Genomic DNA, 16,180 nt, shown 5'->3' with positions numbered 1-16,180 from the left:
CATGTACAGTAAATACAGATGCTCCTTGGCTAATAAATCACTTACTATCCTGTATATGGTCAGGACTTCCGTGTACCTCCCTGCTGCTACATTACAATGAATCCTATGTTTTACTACGGTATGGTAATATTTCACTAAGTCATGTTTTTTTAAGTTGCACTTTAATAGAATTTGAAAAACAAAAATTATGCTTGAAATACAGCAGGGAAATAAAAATATTTTATAAACTTTTAATTTTTTTGTCTACTTGATTCATTTCTTTTATAATGTTATGGTTGAAAAACATGCACCACTTATTTTATTAGAATCTAATCGCTAAATTAATTTGCTTGAAATTTGTAAATGTATAGTACAGTAGATGATATAAAAATGTAATATTAAAGTGTAGTTGTTATTATTGTATGTATGTAGAGCATAATGAATTACTACCAATACTAAGCACATTTACGTTATACCTGAAACAATATAGGAAACATATATCTAAAAATATACAACATCTACAAGCATTTCCAATTCATTTTTTTAGAAAATTATTACTAATGACAATAATGTGTTAATATTAGGCACATATTACTTACAAGAACACAATACATTGAAATTTAATAAGAAATAAATGAATAAATAACTATTTAAATGACATCTTTTATATAACCATAACAAAAAAAATCAATAGCAGCCTCTGAATTGTTGTGTATTTTACATTATATTGGGTACAGTTTATGAAACTGAGAGATGGAGAGATGAGAAAGATCTAATGGAGTTAGTATAATCTGTGGCAAGCAGCTGTTACTGACAACAAGATAGATGCTGTACCAAAAACAGAATTTCTTCTGAATAAATTATAATAAATCTCCAGAGGGGATGGTTTGTATTATAATAAATTATTACTATACTATATATGAGACTGGGAAAGCGACTTTGTGAATATCAGGGGTGTATCTAGGGGTCTGATTGCCCCTGGCAAAGTAAAGGACTGGTACCCCCTCCCTCCATATTTTCTGAATAATTACATTCTATCTCCCCAGCCATTCCACTTCTTTCTTCACAGCCATCCCCCTTCTGTGTCCTCAGCCATCCCCCTTCTGTGTCCTCAGCCATCCCTCTTCTGTGTCCCCAGCCATCCCTTTTCTGTGTCCTCAGCCATCCCTCTTCTGTGTCCCCAGCCATTCCTCTTCTGTGTTCCCAGCCATTCCCCCTTCTGTATCCTCGGCCATCTCTCTTCTGTGTCCCCAGCCATTCCTCCAACTGTATCCTCAGCCATGTCTTTTTTATGTCCTCTGCCATTCCTCTTCGGTGTACCCAGTCATCCCCCTTCTGTGTCCCCAGCCATCCCCCTTCTGTGTCCCCAGCCATCCCCCTTCTGTGTCCTCAGTCATCTCTCTTCTGTGTCCCCCACCATCACTCTTAAGTGTCCCAAGGCATTCCCCCTTCTATATCCTCAACCATCTTTCTTTTGTGTCCCCAGCCATTCCCTTTCTGAGTCCACAGCTATCCCTCTTCTGTGTCCCCAACCATCCCCCTTCTGTGTCCCCAGGCATCCCTCTCCTGTGTCCTCAGCCATCTATCTTTCTGTGTCCCCAGCCATCCCTCTTCTGTATCCCCAGCCATACCCCATCTGTATCCTCAGCCATCTCTCTTCTGTGTCCCCAGCCATCCCCTTCTGAGTCCCCAGCCATCCCTCTTCTGTGTCCCCAGCCATCCTCCTTCTTTCTCCACAGCCATTCAACTTCTGTGTCCCCAGCCATCCCTCTTCTGTGTCCCCAGCCATTTCCCCTACTGTATGCTCAGTCTTCTCTCTTCTGTGTCCCCAGCCATCCCCCTTCTTTCTCCACAGCCATCCCTCTTCTGTGTCTCCAGCCATTCCCATTCTGTATACTCAGCCATCTCTCTTTTGTGTCCCCAGCCATACCCCTTCTAAGTCCCCAGCCATCCCTCTTCCAAGTCCCCAGTCATCCCTCTTCTGTGTCCTCAGCCATCCCCCTTCTTTCTCCACAGCCATGCAACTTCTGTGACCCCTGCCATCCATCTTCTGTGTCTCCAGCCATTCCCCCTACTGTTTCCTCAGTCTTCTCTCTTCTGTGTCCCCAGCCATCCCCCTTCTTTCTCCACACCCATCCCTCTTCTGTGTCTCCAGCCATTCCCATTCTGTATACTCAGCCATCTATCTTTTGTTTCCTCAGCCATACCCCTTCCAAGTCCCCATCCATCCCTCTTCCAAGTCTCTAGCCATCCCTCTTCTGTGTCCCCAGCCATTCCCCCTTCTGTATCCTCAGCCATCTCTCTTCTGTGTCCCCAGTCCTTCTGAGTCCCCAGCCATCTATCTTCTATGTCCCCAGGCATGCCCCCTACTGTATCCTCAGCCTTCTCTTCTGTGTCCCCAGCCATCCCCCTTCTTATTCCACAGCCATCCCTCTTCTGTGTCTCCAACCATTCCCCTTCTGTATCCTCAGCCATCTCTCTTTTGTGTCTTCAGCCATTCCCCTTCTGAGTCCACAGTCATCCCTCTTCTGTGTCCCCAACCATCCCCCTTCTGTGTCCCCAGCCATCCCTCTCCTGTGTCCTCAGCCATCTATCTTTTGTGTCCCCAGACATTCCCCTTCTGTGTCCCCAGCCATCCCTCTTCTGTATCCCCAGCCATACCCCATCTGTATCTTCAGCCATCTCTCTTCTGTGTCCCCAGCCATCCCCTTCTGAGTCCCCAGCCATCCCTCTTCTGTGTCCCCAGCCATCCTCCTTCTTTCTCCACAGCCATCCCTCTTCTATGTCTCCAGTCATTCCCATTCTGTATACTCAGACATCTCTCTTTTGTGTCCCCAGCCATACCCCTTCTAAGTCCCCAGCCATCCCTCTTCCAAGCCCCCAGTCATCCCCCTTTTGTGTCCTCAGCCATCCATCTTCTGTGTCACCAGCTATTCCCCCTTCTGTGTCCTCAGCCATCCTTCTTCTGTGTCCCTGGCCATCCCCCTTCTGTGTCCTCAACCATCTCTCTTCTGTGTCCCCCTCCATCCCTCTTCTGTGTCCCCAGTCATCCCCCTTCTGTGTCCCCAGCCATCTCTCTTCTGTGTCCCCAGCCATTCCCCTTCTGAGTCCACAGCCATCTATCTTCTGTGTCCCCAGGAATTCTCCCTACTGTTTCCTCAGCCTTCTCTCTTCTGTGTCCCCAGACACGCCCCTTCTTATTCCCCAGCCATCCCTATTCTGTGTCCCCAACCATCCCCCTTCTGTGTCCCCAACCATCCCTCTTCTGTGTCCTCAGACATCTATCTTCTGTGTCCCCAGTTATCCCTCTTCTGTGTCCCCAGCCATTCCCCCTTCTGCATCCTCAGCCATCTATCTTCTGTGTCCTTAGCTATTCCCCTTCTGAGTCATGCCTCTTGTCAGGGCCGTAGGGAGGGTGGTGCAGCCGGTGCCTCCGTATAGGGCGGAATCCTTCCAGGGTCACCGGCCACACAGTTTCTGGCTCCAGAGGTCTGCAGGGGTCGACCTCCTGCAGTGGTATGCAGAACACCAAGAAAGCCAGCGGAATGTCCCGCCCGCCCTCCACCTTCTGCATGGAAAGGTAAGTGCTCAGGGGGAGGAGGGGCTCACACAGATACTTACCATCTCTTCTGGTTGTGGCTGCGGCAGACGGGCTCCTAAGCATCTGCCCCAGGTAGGAGCCAGGGGCGTACCTGGGAGCCGGGACTCCAGTCTTGACAGTAACGGAATAATTCTACCCCATGGCTGCAGGTGGCACTGCTAAATAGTGCCCCCCCCTTTGACGGCACCCCTGGCGAGTCCCATCCTGGCTAATGGGTAGATACTCCCCTGTTGAATATAAGAAGCCCCTTAAGCGAATGATTGCTTTTTTTATATATATATTCTCCCATGTCTTGAAGAATGTACTTAGCAGTACTGAAGTGTCCGCATACAGTCAGTGGCATCCCTCCTCGCGTTGTCACCTGGTGCAGAGTGGGATGCCGCGTGGCTTTGCAGCCCGAACCCTGTTGCCCCATGCTTTTTACTGGGGATCCGAGTGGGGACTGCCCTGTGGGGATGCAGGAGGTGTGGACTGCCCTGTCCTGTGTGCAGTGCCGGCTCCCTCACAGTGTCAGGAGCCGAGTGCTGCACTTAATACTACAATGCAGCACCCTGCTCCTGTCACTGAGGGGGAGCAGGGCCGCCGACAGCCCCGCCAGGCCTAGGTGACAGAGGGTGTGGCCTAATCGCGGGAGGCGTGGCCCCACCCCCCTTAGAAAAAAATGTTTGTCTGGGGAGGGGGCGCTGTGTGCCCTCCAGCCCGGCGCACAGCCAATGGGGGGCGCAATCAGCGTGATCGCTCCCCCCATAGGCATAGGAGACTGCTCTGGCTGCTGATTTAGCAGCTGTGAGCAGTGTCCCAGTGCAGCCCAGCACACAGTAGCATGTGCTGGGCTGCTGTGACCCAGGCCCCTGCTGGCCCCTCCAGCAAGCCCGCTCTCCCCCTCTCTGCACCCCTGAGGGGGAGTCTGCACTTTGGTGTCACCCCTCGGCGGGTCACATCCTGGTGCGACCCACACCCACCCTTGTATTGCCACTGCATACAGTACATCTAACCTTAAATTGTGCCAAATAGCCCCTGTTGGTGCACTATGGACTTTGTGATTAAGCTGTGCCATGCATCTTGCCTTAGACTTTTCTCACAAAACATGCAACAAAATTACAATGCATGGGTACCCTGGCTATTGGCACTGGCGGTGTATGCAGCTGCCGTGTGCTACTCAGATGCTAACCTGTGTAAAAAGTACAGTAGTTGTGTGCAGAGCCCCGTGTTTTGGTTTTGGTACTGGCAAAACCACTCTCAAATCTTATGGTTTGGGCTTTTGGTTGGAAAAAACCACCCTCAAGTGTTTTGGTTCAGATTCGGTTTTCTTTAAAATTGATAAAAACAGCTAAAATCATGTAATTTGGACCTGTTTACATGCAAGCCAGGACTTGCTTCAACTCGGAACCCCAAAGTTCGGGTGTAGGAAAACCATACCGCACATCTCTAGTGAAAAGGCAAAGGATAAAGGTCTAATCTGAGGGCCTGATTCAGCAAGGATTGCAATTGGTTATACGCACGCAATCGGCAGATTGTTGCATTCTGCGCAGGCATATGCGTCGCAGTGCGAGTGCGCAAACTAGCTATTGCGATTGGGACTGCTATTGCAGAGGATACGCAGACCCATAGCAGAGTGATTGACAGGAAGTTCCGTTTGAGGGTGGTGACCGGAGGGTGGTCAGGTGAACGCAGGGGTGCCAGTGCGTTGGGACGGCGTTGCAGAGGTGTGCTTAAATCAGCCACTATGATACCATACGCAGCCTGAGGCCTCATAGCTTGCGCTGAAGTAAGCAATTCCTGAGTGGGGTCTGACCTGCCTTAACTGTGCGTATGGTCCGATGTTACTCGATGTTATCGATTGTTTTGCTGTGCTGCCCAAGTGTACGCATGTACAAGTGCGCCGAGAGGGGGTGGGGGAGTGGGTACAGGGCGGGATTCCTAAGGGGCCCGGGTCCGGCGCCGCCCCCTCCCAGCAGCCCAGCACACAGTGTGCGCTGAGCTGCAGTGGGAGACTGCTTATGGCTGCTGAGCAGCAGCCACGGCAGTCTCCTATGCCTGTGGGGGGGAGCGATCACACTGATCGCGCCCCCCCTGGCTTTGAGCCGGGCTGAGGGGGCTCAGAGCGCCCGGCGCTGCAAAATTATTTTTTTTTCTGGAAGGGGGCATAGCCACGCCACCCGCGATTACCTGGGCCCGCCACGACTCTTGGCGGGCCTGCGCATGTAAGGGGAAGTGGGCTTCCTTATCTTAGGCTATGATCGCAATGCGAATGCAAACATTACATATTACTGCTGATATTAGCAAATGTGCATCATTGTTAATCTGCAAATTTATACCAAATCCTTTGCTGCAAAAGTAACAATCTAGCGTGGCCAGTACTTTGTAAGCGACTCTATATGCGGCTACGAAGTGAATAAGACGTTAAATTTAGGAAATAAAACACGGAAGTCCCAGCATCGCTATCCATGGCAGAGCATCTAAATTGTGCCGTCCGTCTCGTGTCACAGCGCAAAAAGGATAGGGTGCTAAAAAAATTCTTATTAATGTAAAAATACACAGGAAATAAAAATAATAAAATAATATAAAATAAATGAAAAGGCTGATCCATACGTATTTTAGCAATATTCAAATAAAAAAAAAATATTTGGGATCACCTTCTTGCATATTCAGGGAAGAATTACCAATCGTCCGTATTACTGTAATAGTTTTCCATGACCCTCGCTCGTCACGATGGCTCATCCCCTCGCTTTCCTCATACACACCCTTACAGCCTTCCGCAAGTACGGTATTGTCTATAGAGATGAGCTAACCACGTAGTGATGTGGGCGTGAGTCTATATAAGACAGCAGCCGGCTCTGAGTGCTTAGAGAACCGCTGCAGAGAGAGCACGGAGAGGTCTGTCTGGCACATTCCCACACACCAGCTATCACTCAGCTCACACAGACCACAGGCCATTAGCCACTGGAATGATCATACACGGCATTGTGCTCTGCTCACTCCTGCTCTCCTCCTATGCAGGTATGTCTATTGTCTTCAGCAATACGTTACATTAGTGGAGCAAAAAAGATCAGATTTATTATAGATGACCTGCTGCAATGAGGAAATAATAAAAGAATATTTTTCTGTATTACTGTCATTTTTTATTACTTTTGCCACATTTTAAAGCACTATATAACAATTTTGTATCTTTGTAAAACAGTTGAAGGCTTGTGTGTCAAAGCAGAAATTCAATATATTTAACATGATTATAAAATAGATTGCTTTTGGATTTAGATGTTATTCTTCACCATGTATTACTGTTATTTGAATTTGTAGCAAACCGATGCTGCTCTAACCCATGCCAGAACAGAGGTGTGTGTATGACTGTGGGCCAAGAGCGATATGAATGTGATTGCACAAGGACAGGATACTATGGAGAAAACTGTACCAACCGTAAGTGTTTGAGCACAAACTTATTCTTTCTCTGACACTGTATAAAGTAGATCCCAATCTTTATTTTTTTTCCCCCACAGCTGAATTTATAACATGGTTGAGAGTCACCTTGAAGCCCTCACCCAATACTGTGCACTACATCTTGACTCACTTCAAGGGCATCTGGAACATAATCAATAGTATTTCATTCCTGCGGGACAAGATCATGCAATATGTGCTAACGTGTGAGTAGTTTGATGGTCTATGTATGTATATCAGTATTCTCTTCTAATAATCAAATTCCAGTTTACGTGAATAGTTTCACAGGAAATTCCAGGCTACACTATAAAGATAAAACAAGAGATAAACCTATCTTGTGTAACTGAATTCACACCTATGTTTCTATTTTACATTTGAAAGGCACAGTGACACATGCAAAGTTTGTCTTCTCTATACAATGAAACATTTGAACTAGTAAATGAAGTGATACTGTAGCCTTTTGTCATTTGTGATTGATCTACTGTACTGTATAACATATGCAATATTTTGCACATATTATTTTGCTACTACCTTTATAAAACTTTATATTCCATTTTCAATAAGCATTATCAGCATAGGCAATTTTAGTTATGCACATGTATTACATTTCTGAACCAAACATAGGATAGATAAAATGAAAGGAAAATTAGTACTTTTAACCAAGCATGTCATTTTCATGAATCTCTTATATAATATTTTATGTTTTTATTTACTTTTACAGCCAGGTCACATCTGATTGACAGCCCCCCCACATATAACAGTCATTATGATTACAAAAACTGGGAAGCTTTCTCCAACATTTCATACTATACTCGATCATTGCCACCAGTGAGAGAAGATTGCCCAACTGCTATGGGAATAAAAGGTAACACTTTGCCTAAAATGTGGATACCTGAATCACAACTGACTTTGTGTTTTAGTCTGTTAGCAAAGAATGTGTACCATTTTATTATGGTAACCGAGGTTCCAATTTCTCCAGATTTATTGCTGAATGCAATTCTTACTAATAACCAAAAAAAATAGATTTTTGCAAAAACAAGAGCAGCCCTATAGTTACAATTAATGAGAGAGCTAATAGTGTGAATGCACATTGTAATAAGAAGGCATTCTGCAGTCATTGGGACAAACATACAGTATATTACAATTTGATGTTCGCAACAGAAAAAGAGCTAATTTGCATTGTTAACTTTTTTTTTAAAATTTAAGACATGTCCGAATCAAAATTTATAGTTTGTGACTAGACAAACTAGTACAGAGATGGGCAACATGTTATTAAACGTCATATTAATTTTTCTTTGGATTGGGAACTATGTTTATTCCTCTGTTTGAGAAGTACCCATTTCAGAACATTCCTAAATTGTCTTTTTACAGTATATCTATTGCCTTTCTTAAAAATATACCAATTACATAGGCTAAATGATCATCATATTCAAGCACATAGTAAGTTCTTAGGTTAATATATGGACAATACCATAACTTTGCATTCCTTTGTCTTACAGGAAAGAAGGAGCTCCCAAGTGTCAAACTAATCATAGAAAAGTTCTTACTTAGAAGAAAGTTCATTCCTGACCCACAAGGAACTAATGTCATGTTTGCTTTCTTTGCACAACACTTTACGCACCAGTTCTTTAAAACTGATACCAAAAGGGGAGCCGCTTTCACCAAAGCACTAGGGCATGGGGTAAGAAGAACCTGCTTTGGCTTATATTTCACTCTTATATCATGGAAGTTTGTAGACTCTTAAGTAAAAGGACATCATGACCAATAACTGTTTCATGTATTATTTTTTAACAGGTGGATTTAAGCCATATCTATGGAGAGAGCTTAGACAGACAACATAAGTTACGTCTAAAAGAGAACGGAAAATTAAAATACCAGGTGGATATCCTATTTTATTTTATCTCAGATTTTGAATAATGTCACTCAATGTAATTTATTCCAAAAATATTATACCAATTGTAAAACTACATACTGTATATCATATATATATACTCCTTTTTTATTTTAGATTATTGATGATGAGATGTACCCCCCAACAGTAAAAGATACAGCAGTTGACATGATATATCCACCACACATGCCGGAACATCTTCAATTTGCAGTTGGGCAGGAGGTATTTGGTCTTGTCCCAGGACTGATGATGTATGCTACTATTTGGCTAAGGGAACACAACAGGGTCTGTGACATACTGGTGCAGGAGCATCCTGAGTGGGACGATGAGCGTTTATTCCAGACTGCAAGACTTATACTGATTGGTGAGTACAGGAGACTGCACTATAATAACCTGGTAGTGCACTATAATAACCTGGTAGTGTTGGTACAGTTGTCAAAAAATTCTTCTTAGCACTATTTTTTCAATTACATGCTGAATGCTTCACATTCTGCTTGCCTATGAGTTGATACAAGTGCTATTATCTGTTAGAATCAGACATTCTTAGAATATGTAGGAAGACTAATGTGGGAACTTTACAGTTCTGAAATAACACCCACCACAACCATCTATGTGCAGACATATCTGTACTAGTTGTACACAACATCAGTGAAGCTAAAGGGGGGCATCCACTACACGATTTTAGCAGGCGATTGAATGATAACGACATCGTTATTGTTCAATCGATTAATAATCGTTTATAAATCGTGCAGTGTTTGGTCGTTAACGATCAACGATGCGCGCTCCCGCTGGTCGTTTGATTGTTTCGTCAGTCGACTGAACATGCAGGTCAATTTCACTTGATCTATTAAAGATAGTTTGAAAATCGTTCAGACTGAAAGATAAAATTTCAAGGGAAAAAATCAAGGGAAAATCATTTAGAGATTGGACAGGGAGTAGATCGTCTAGTGGATGTGCCCCTTAACATATGTGCTTTTACTTACATTAGTAAGGAAAGAGGGTGTGCATTATTTGTTAAACTTGAGATATGTGACACTATACAGGATCAGTCTAGTATTCTGCCAAAGAGAAAACAGCTTTAATGCATACCTTAATAAGACATGTGGAGCACTTTTTTTTAACAATTTTACTATCACCATTCATGAACATCATTTCGGCTGATGTCAGCCCACACTTCCCAGATAGTTGAGAAACAACATATACTTATCTAAAATAAAGACTCAGAGGCAGCTATTGGCGGAGAACAGGGTCAGCTTTTATTTTAATTTTAAATGTTATTAATTAAAAAGGGGAGTATGGTGGCAAATATCCCTACTGACAGTGTAACCATCTGCAAACTTCCACCACCAGGCCTAGATGGGTTGTTTTTTTGCCAACCCATCATACACCACTCAAGATATTCAGCTCCCCTCCTAATGACACAAATCCATAAGGCACAACTGCACTAGTGTGCTGTTGACCCCAGTAGGGTAGAATCAGCCGAAACCCGTGTATTGGTAAGGAGCGCACCTCAAGATCTAAAGCCAGACAGTCACTGCAGCTGATGTTTGGCAAAATCCAAAAGCTGGCAACAACTAGGAAGGGAGGATGGGATGTAGTGGTCAAGAGTACTAGAAAGTTCCACAGGGCATAGACATACCCTCAGGCATGCCTACACCCACCCCTAACTATATAAGTCAATGAGATAGCCAATATGCAAAAACCCAGAACCATAACTATTAACCTTGGACCAGATGTACTAAGCTCTGGAAAGTGATAAAAAGGAGAGTGATAAACCACCAGCCAATCTCCTCCTGTCATTTTCCAAACACAGCCTATAACATGACAGTTAGGAGCTGAGTGGCTGGTATCTTATCACTCTCCTAGTTATCACTTTTCAGAGCTTAGTACATCTGGCCCCCTGTCTAGTCATTGTCCACTTACCCAAACCTCATGTGTTTATATACCCACCAGGCATATTACATGCCTTCTGTCACTCTTTGGTCGCAAAACACAAAGTATATGTAATTTTAAATACCGTTTTTACAATAGGTAGCTTAAATGAAACGTTTTGTTCAGGTTAGCTTTAGATTCAGCTTTCAATACAATTGCCTATATAAGCATCAAACATACATATCAAGATTGTATACTCCTTGTAATTAATATATATTGCAAAGTAATATTTCTGTTATATTGTTTTTAAAGGTGAGACCATCAAGATTGTAATTGAAGATTATGTGCAGCACCTAAGTGGTTATCACTTTAAACTGAAGTTTGACCCAGAATTGTTGTTCAACCAGAGATTCCAATACCAGAACCGCATTGCTGCTGAGTTCAATACTCTATACCATTGGCATCCTCTCCTGCCTGATGCATTCCAGATACACGAGAAAGAGTATAGCTATCAACAGTTTCTCTATAATAATTCTGTCATTCTGGAACATGGAATATCACAGATGGTTGAATCTTTTACCAGACAAAACGCAGGAAGGGTAAGCTTTTAATAAGCTCTTATTACTACAGTACTAGGCTGATGGAGCAAGTTTGAGTATACAAAGGAAAACTGAAGCCTCCATATTCCTTGTAAAGACATATATTCTGCAAAATACTATTTTTTGTCATATATTACAGAATGAAAGGATTTAGGGGTCTATGTACTAAGCCTTGGAGAGAGATAAAGTACCAACCAATCAGCTACTAACTGTCACTTTAACAGCTGTGTTTGAAAAATGACAGTTAGGAGCTGATTGGTTGGTACTTTATCTCCATCCAATTTATCTCTCACCAAGGCTTCGTACATACCACCCCTTAGAATTCAGTATAGTTAGTTGCACAATATGTATTAGTTTCTCAAAGTAATGGTATAAAGGTCCACATACCTATGACAGATGTATATTTAAAGTGGGGTTAGTTTAGTAGCACAGTCGGACAAGTTTTAACTACTTTGGTTTGTATTATATTATATTGATCTGGTATGTATGTATTATATTATGCGTAGAAAAGCAATGCTTGGAAGTGAAAACCAATTGGCAGCTACATTTATGGTAATAGAGTTAAATATGATTACAATATAACTGCACCTCTTACTGTAAAATATAAGGAAACCAGTAAACAAGGAGTTCTATAGATGTATGATATAAAGGCACAAAGGGTCAGGTTGTCTGCATTATACATGTCACAGTAGACCAAGTAACTTTGTGTAATTCCTTATAATACACAAGTTTTGAGTAGATATTGTTTACAGGAGCATATCTATATATACACATTTATTTCTATTGAATTATTATTGTTCAAAAATAAATAAGAAAACTCATGCTAATAAGTGACTTTGCAGAAATGATACCTAATCCTAGTTTGTTCATGTTCTTGGTAGGTGGCTGGCGGTAGAAACTTCCCTGCAGCAGTGTTCAGAGTTGCAGTGGCTTCCATAGAACAAAGCAGGGAGATGAAATATCAATCCCTTAATCAGTACAGGAAACATTTCATGCTAAAGCCTTACAAATCCTTTGAGGAGCTGACAGGTGAGACTTGTGTGTTTTACAATGTTCTCAGGAGATGGCTGAGGTGGTACAGGGTTAATTGTGTGCTTGTGTTTGGCTTCATAAGTCACAGGGAGTCCAAGTTCTTATCAAACAATGTTAACAAGTGACAGTGTGTAGTGAAAACAACAATGCTGAAATCACAGACGTGCACAAGAGATTACGATGTACAGCTTTGTCATAAATTAACCTTGTGTTTACTATTCATACACTATAGTAAAGGCATTTGCTTTCATTTCAAGGAAATTATTTCTAATCCAATCTATATTTTTATGATTTAGATAGGTTGAATGAAGAATAACATTGTACCATACATTGACAAAATACTATAATATGCTTAAATTGCACCAACACAAATATTTGCAGAGAATAATAAATAAAATAGATATTTATCCAACATGTAAAGACATCTATATCTGTAATCAGTATTTTCTGAATCTGAGAGGCTGGATTCAGTGTCCATCATTAGGCTTGAAGACCAAGGGATACATTTACAAAGTGATGCTTTTTAAAGCTGGAGCATCTTCAAGCGGTTTCAGCCTCTGTATTTAACAGGGCAATAATATTAAAGCAGCCAAAACTACCAAATATGTGGTGGCCTGGAAAAGAGGTTCGGTTGTGTCTCAGATCTTCCCGTCAAGTGCGGATCTCAGAATGAGGCAAAACTTCACCTTTCTTAGACATTTGTGTCGCTGTGTTTGTGAAAGATGGCGTTTTGCCTTGTTCTGAAGTCCGAACTTGGTGGTAAGATCCGAGCCAAAACCAAACTGCTCAACTTTAGTAAATTTACCCCCAAAAAATCATCTGTGTACAGGGAAAAGTTCCATTCCCTTTTTTTACTTCACATTTGGCTAGTTAAACAATGTTAACAAGTGACAGTGTGTAGTGAAAACAACAATGCTGAAATCACAGACGTGCACAAGAGATTACGATGTACAGCTTTGTCATAAATTAACCTTGTGTTTACTATTCATACACTATAGTAAAAAAAGGGAATGGAACTTTTCCCTGTACACAGATGATTTTTGGGGGGTAAATTTACTAAAGTTGAGCAGTTTGGTTTTGGCTCGGATCTTACCACCAAGTTCGGACTTCAGAACAAGGCAAAACGCCATCTTTCACAAACACAGCGACACAAATGTCTAAGAAAGGTGAAGTTTTGCCTCATTCTGAGATCCGCACTTGACGAGAAGATCTGAGACACAACCGAACCTCTTTTCCAGGCCACCCCATATTTGGTAGTTTTGGATGCTTTAATATTAACATTTGGCTAGATAACATTTGGCTAGATAACATTTGGCTAGTTAAAGTTAATAACCTACAGAATAAGTTTTTTTTTTTATCTTCATTACTAAGTGAAATTTGATGAAGTATAGAGTTAGTTACAATGATTGTGTTGTGCTGAATTACATTGTACATGGTGTCCTGTTACACTCATTTTCTACTAGAATGTGTGACGTGTTCTTACACTGGTTTTTATGAAAAACCAGATGAACAAGAATGTTTAGTGTAAAACTGTTTGAGGGGAACACAAAATACCTATAGTGGTATTAATTACTGTGAATAGACTCAAAATAACACTGGGAAATTATGTCTGAAGTAGAGTAAAGGACAGGCTATCACTGATGATCTGGATCCTTGCATACTGTACCTTGTTTTTATTCTAACAAAGAATCCTCTTTATTTTAGGTGAAAAAGAAATGTCTGCTGAACTTGAGAAGCTCTATGGCGACATTGATGCTATGGAATTCTACCCAGGTCTACTGGTGGAAAAACCACGTCCAGGCGCCATATTTGGGGAGACCATGGTTGAAATTGGAGCTCCTTTTTCTCTGAAAGGTCTAATGGGGAACCCAATTTGCTCACCTGAATACTGGAAGCCTAGTACTTTTGGTGGAAAGGTGGGCTTTGACATTGTCAATACTGCTTCTTTACAAAATCTCATCTGCCACAATGTAAAAAACTGTCCAGTCACATCATTTCATGTATTAAAGAGCAAGCCTACTGAATCAGCAAGCATTAATGCAAGCTCAAACTCTGCATTGGAAGATGTAAACCCTACTTTACTACTGAAAGAACGCTCATCGGAACTGTAAAACTATGAAAGCAGCATTAAAACCTCCAAAAAACATGCAGAAGAGCAATTTAAGTGCCATTTAATTGTCTACAATCACTAATAACTACACTTGTTGTATAAGTGCCTCCGCGTCACATTTATACTTCCTTGAACATTTTGTATGTTGCACTCTGTACTTGGAAATTATTTTTGAAACTGTTCTTCGATACAATGGGTATAAATGTTCACCATTTATTAATTTATTAATGCAAACCATTTTATTGCTAATTCTAATGATGGAGGACCTTGAAAAACTTATAGGTATGCCTGTCACCACCCACAACAGGATGGGTGCATGTATAGTACTGTACTTCAGGAACAGAATGCTGTGTGGAATGCACTATCATGAGAAAGAGAGAGATAGAGGGGGAGGGATAGAGATAGACGATAGATGGAACTGATAATCTAAATATGTCATGGGGGTGTTTTTTTTATTTGATACAGGATAATGACTGATTTTTATATGTTTTATGCTGCTACAGTATTTTAATATTTTGCTGCTCTTAAGTTATAAGTTGATGTATCAATTTTTTTTTTTACAATGTGGCACGAGTACTGCACTATTTTTTGTAATATTTCAATTAAGGTAGGAACATTGTATTTTAAAAGAATCACAGTTTTAATGATGACTTGAATTTCCATATGGTAGTGAACTGTTTAGTAAAATGCTTAAATTAGACAAGGGTATAAATGTTTTCTGACCATATTTAACAAAAAAGGCATAATGTAATGGCGTTTGCAATTAAGGGTTATATACCATTAACTGAGAAAAATGTCTCAGTTCTCTGTTATTCTTTATTACAGTATGTTTTAATATTTGTTCTCTATCAGGAAAATAACAAACAAGCCATGCCGGGTTCCATACGTCCCATATCTTCCACTGGTATGGCCTAATGAAATCCTAATGGCAATATTAAAAATTAAATTGCTCATGCCAACACACGTTTCAATGTCATATTTATTTAAACTGGAAACAGAGGTAATATTATATTCACTTTTTTATGAAGCAGGAACAAAGATATTTATATTTGTAACATTTGCACTGACGGAAAAGATTTTTGTTGAGCATGATGCAGGGACTGCGGCCTTTATGGACACTTCTAGTAACCTTGTCCCAGGCTGGATGGCTGTTGTTCCTATGCAGGCCATTTTATCTCATGCACCAAAATTACATTGCAAACAATGGAGAGCTGGGACTCTTACATGTATTCTGTGTAATTTTCAGTGCTATAGAAGAGTATAGAGAATATTGTACTGTATATTTGAAAAAAATATTTTGTATGAAATTTTGGAAAAATATTCTTGTTAATGTTAAATTAATTTAAAATATTTAAATATTATGCTAATTTATTTCTATGTTTTGTTGTACTCTTTTATATCTATTTTTGTACGTTATTTAATTGAATATAAAATAAAACTTTCTGATACATTACAACTTTTTTGTCTATTTATATTTGCTTTATCAGTGTGAGGTACTTGGTATTTAGAGTCAAGGCTCACTAGGTAAGATGGGGAACATTAAGGTTCCGTATTGCACAGACAAGACAACAGAGGAGATGCAACGGCATCATTATTACAGTGTATGGTAAAGAAATCGTTATAATAGATTACAGCCACAAAACATCAAATAGTAATCTAACAAT

At 41.2% G+C, this 16,180-nt stretch overlaps 1 protein-coding gene across 1 annotated transcript; it reads left to right on the top strand.

Annotated features, from left to right (window-relative positions):
• The first annotated feature begins 6,441 nt into the window (after nucleotides 1-6,441).
• Nucleotides 6,442-15,923, top strand: PTGS2 (prostaglandin-endoperoxide synthase 2). Its single transcript, XM_088482218.1, has 10 exons — nucleotides 6,442-6,580; nucleotides 6,878-6,994; nucleotides 7,075-7,218; nucleotides 7,734-7,877; nucleotides 8,512-8,693; nucleotides 8,807-8,890; nucleotides 9,021-9,267; nucleotides 11,088-11,374; nucleotides 12,256-12,403; nucleotides 14,111-15,923. The coding sequence occupies exons 1-10, from the start codon at nucleotides 6,529-6,531 to the stop codon at nucleotides 14,515-14,517; spliced, it is 1,812 nt and encodes a 603-aa protein (XP_088338344.1). The 5' UTR covers nucleotides 6,442-6,528; the 3' UTR covers nucleotides 14,518-15,923.
• Nucleotides 15,924-16,180: the final 257 nt, after the last annotated feature.

This window comes from Taudactylus pleione, unplaced genomic scaffold (genome assembly GCF_031769625.1).
Source record: "Taudactylus pleione unplaced genomic scaffold, aTauple2 ptg000283l, whole genome shotgun sequence".
Lineage (NCBI taxonomy): Eukaryota > Metazoa > Chordata > Amphibia > Anura > Myobatrachidae > Taudactylus > Taudactylus pleione.
This window is presented reverse-complemented; position numbering and strand designations above follow the sequence as displayed.

Bases quoted from the DNA above. Each gene is read 5' to 3' on its own strand.
- PTGS2 (XM_088482218.1), top strand. From the start codon at position 6,529: ATGATCATACACGGCATTGTGCTCTGCTCACTCCTGCTCTCCTCCTAT. The intron at 6,581-6,877 runs GTATGTCTATTG...TTGAATTTGTAG, and splicing joins CCTGCTCTCCTCCTATGCAG to CAAACCGATGCTGCTCTAAC. The intron at 7,219-7,733 runs GTGAGTAGTTTG...TTACTTTTACAG, and splicing joins CATGCAATATGTGCTAACGT to CCAGGTCACATCTGATTGAC.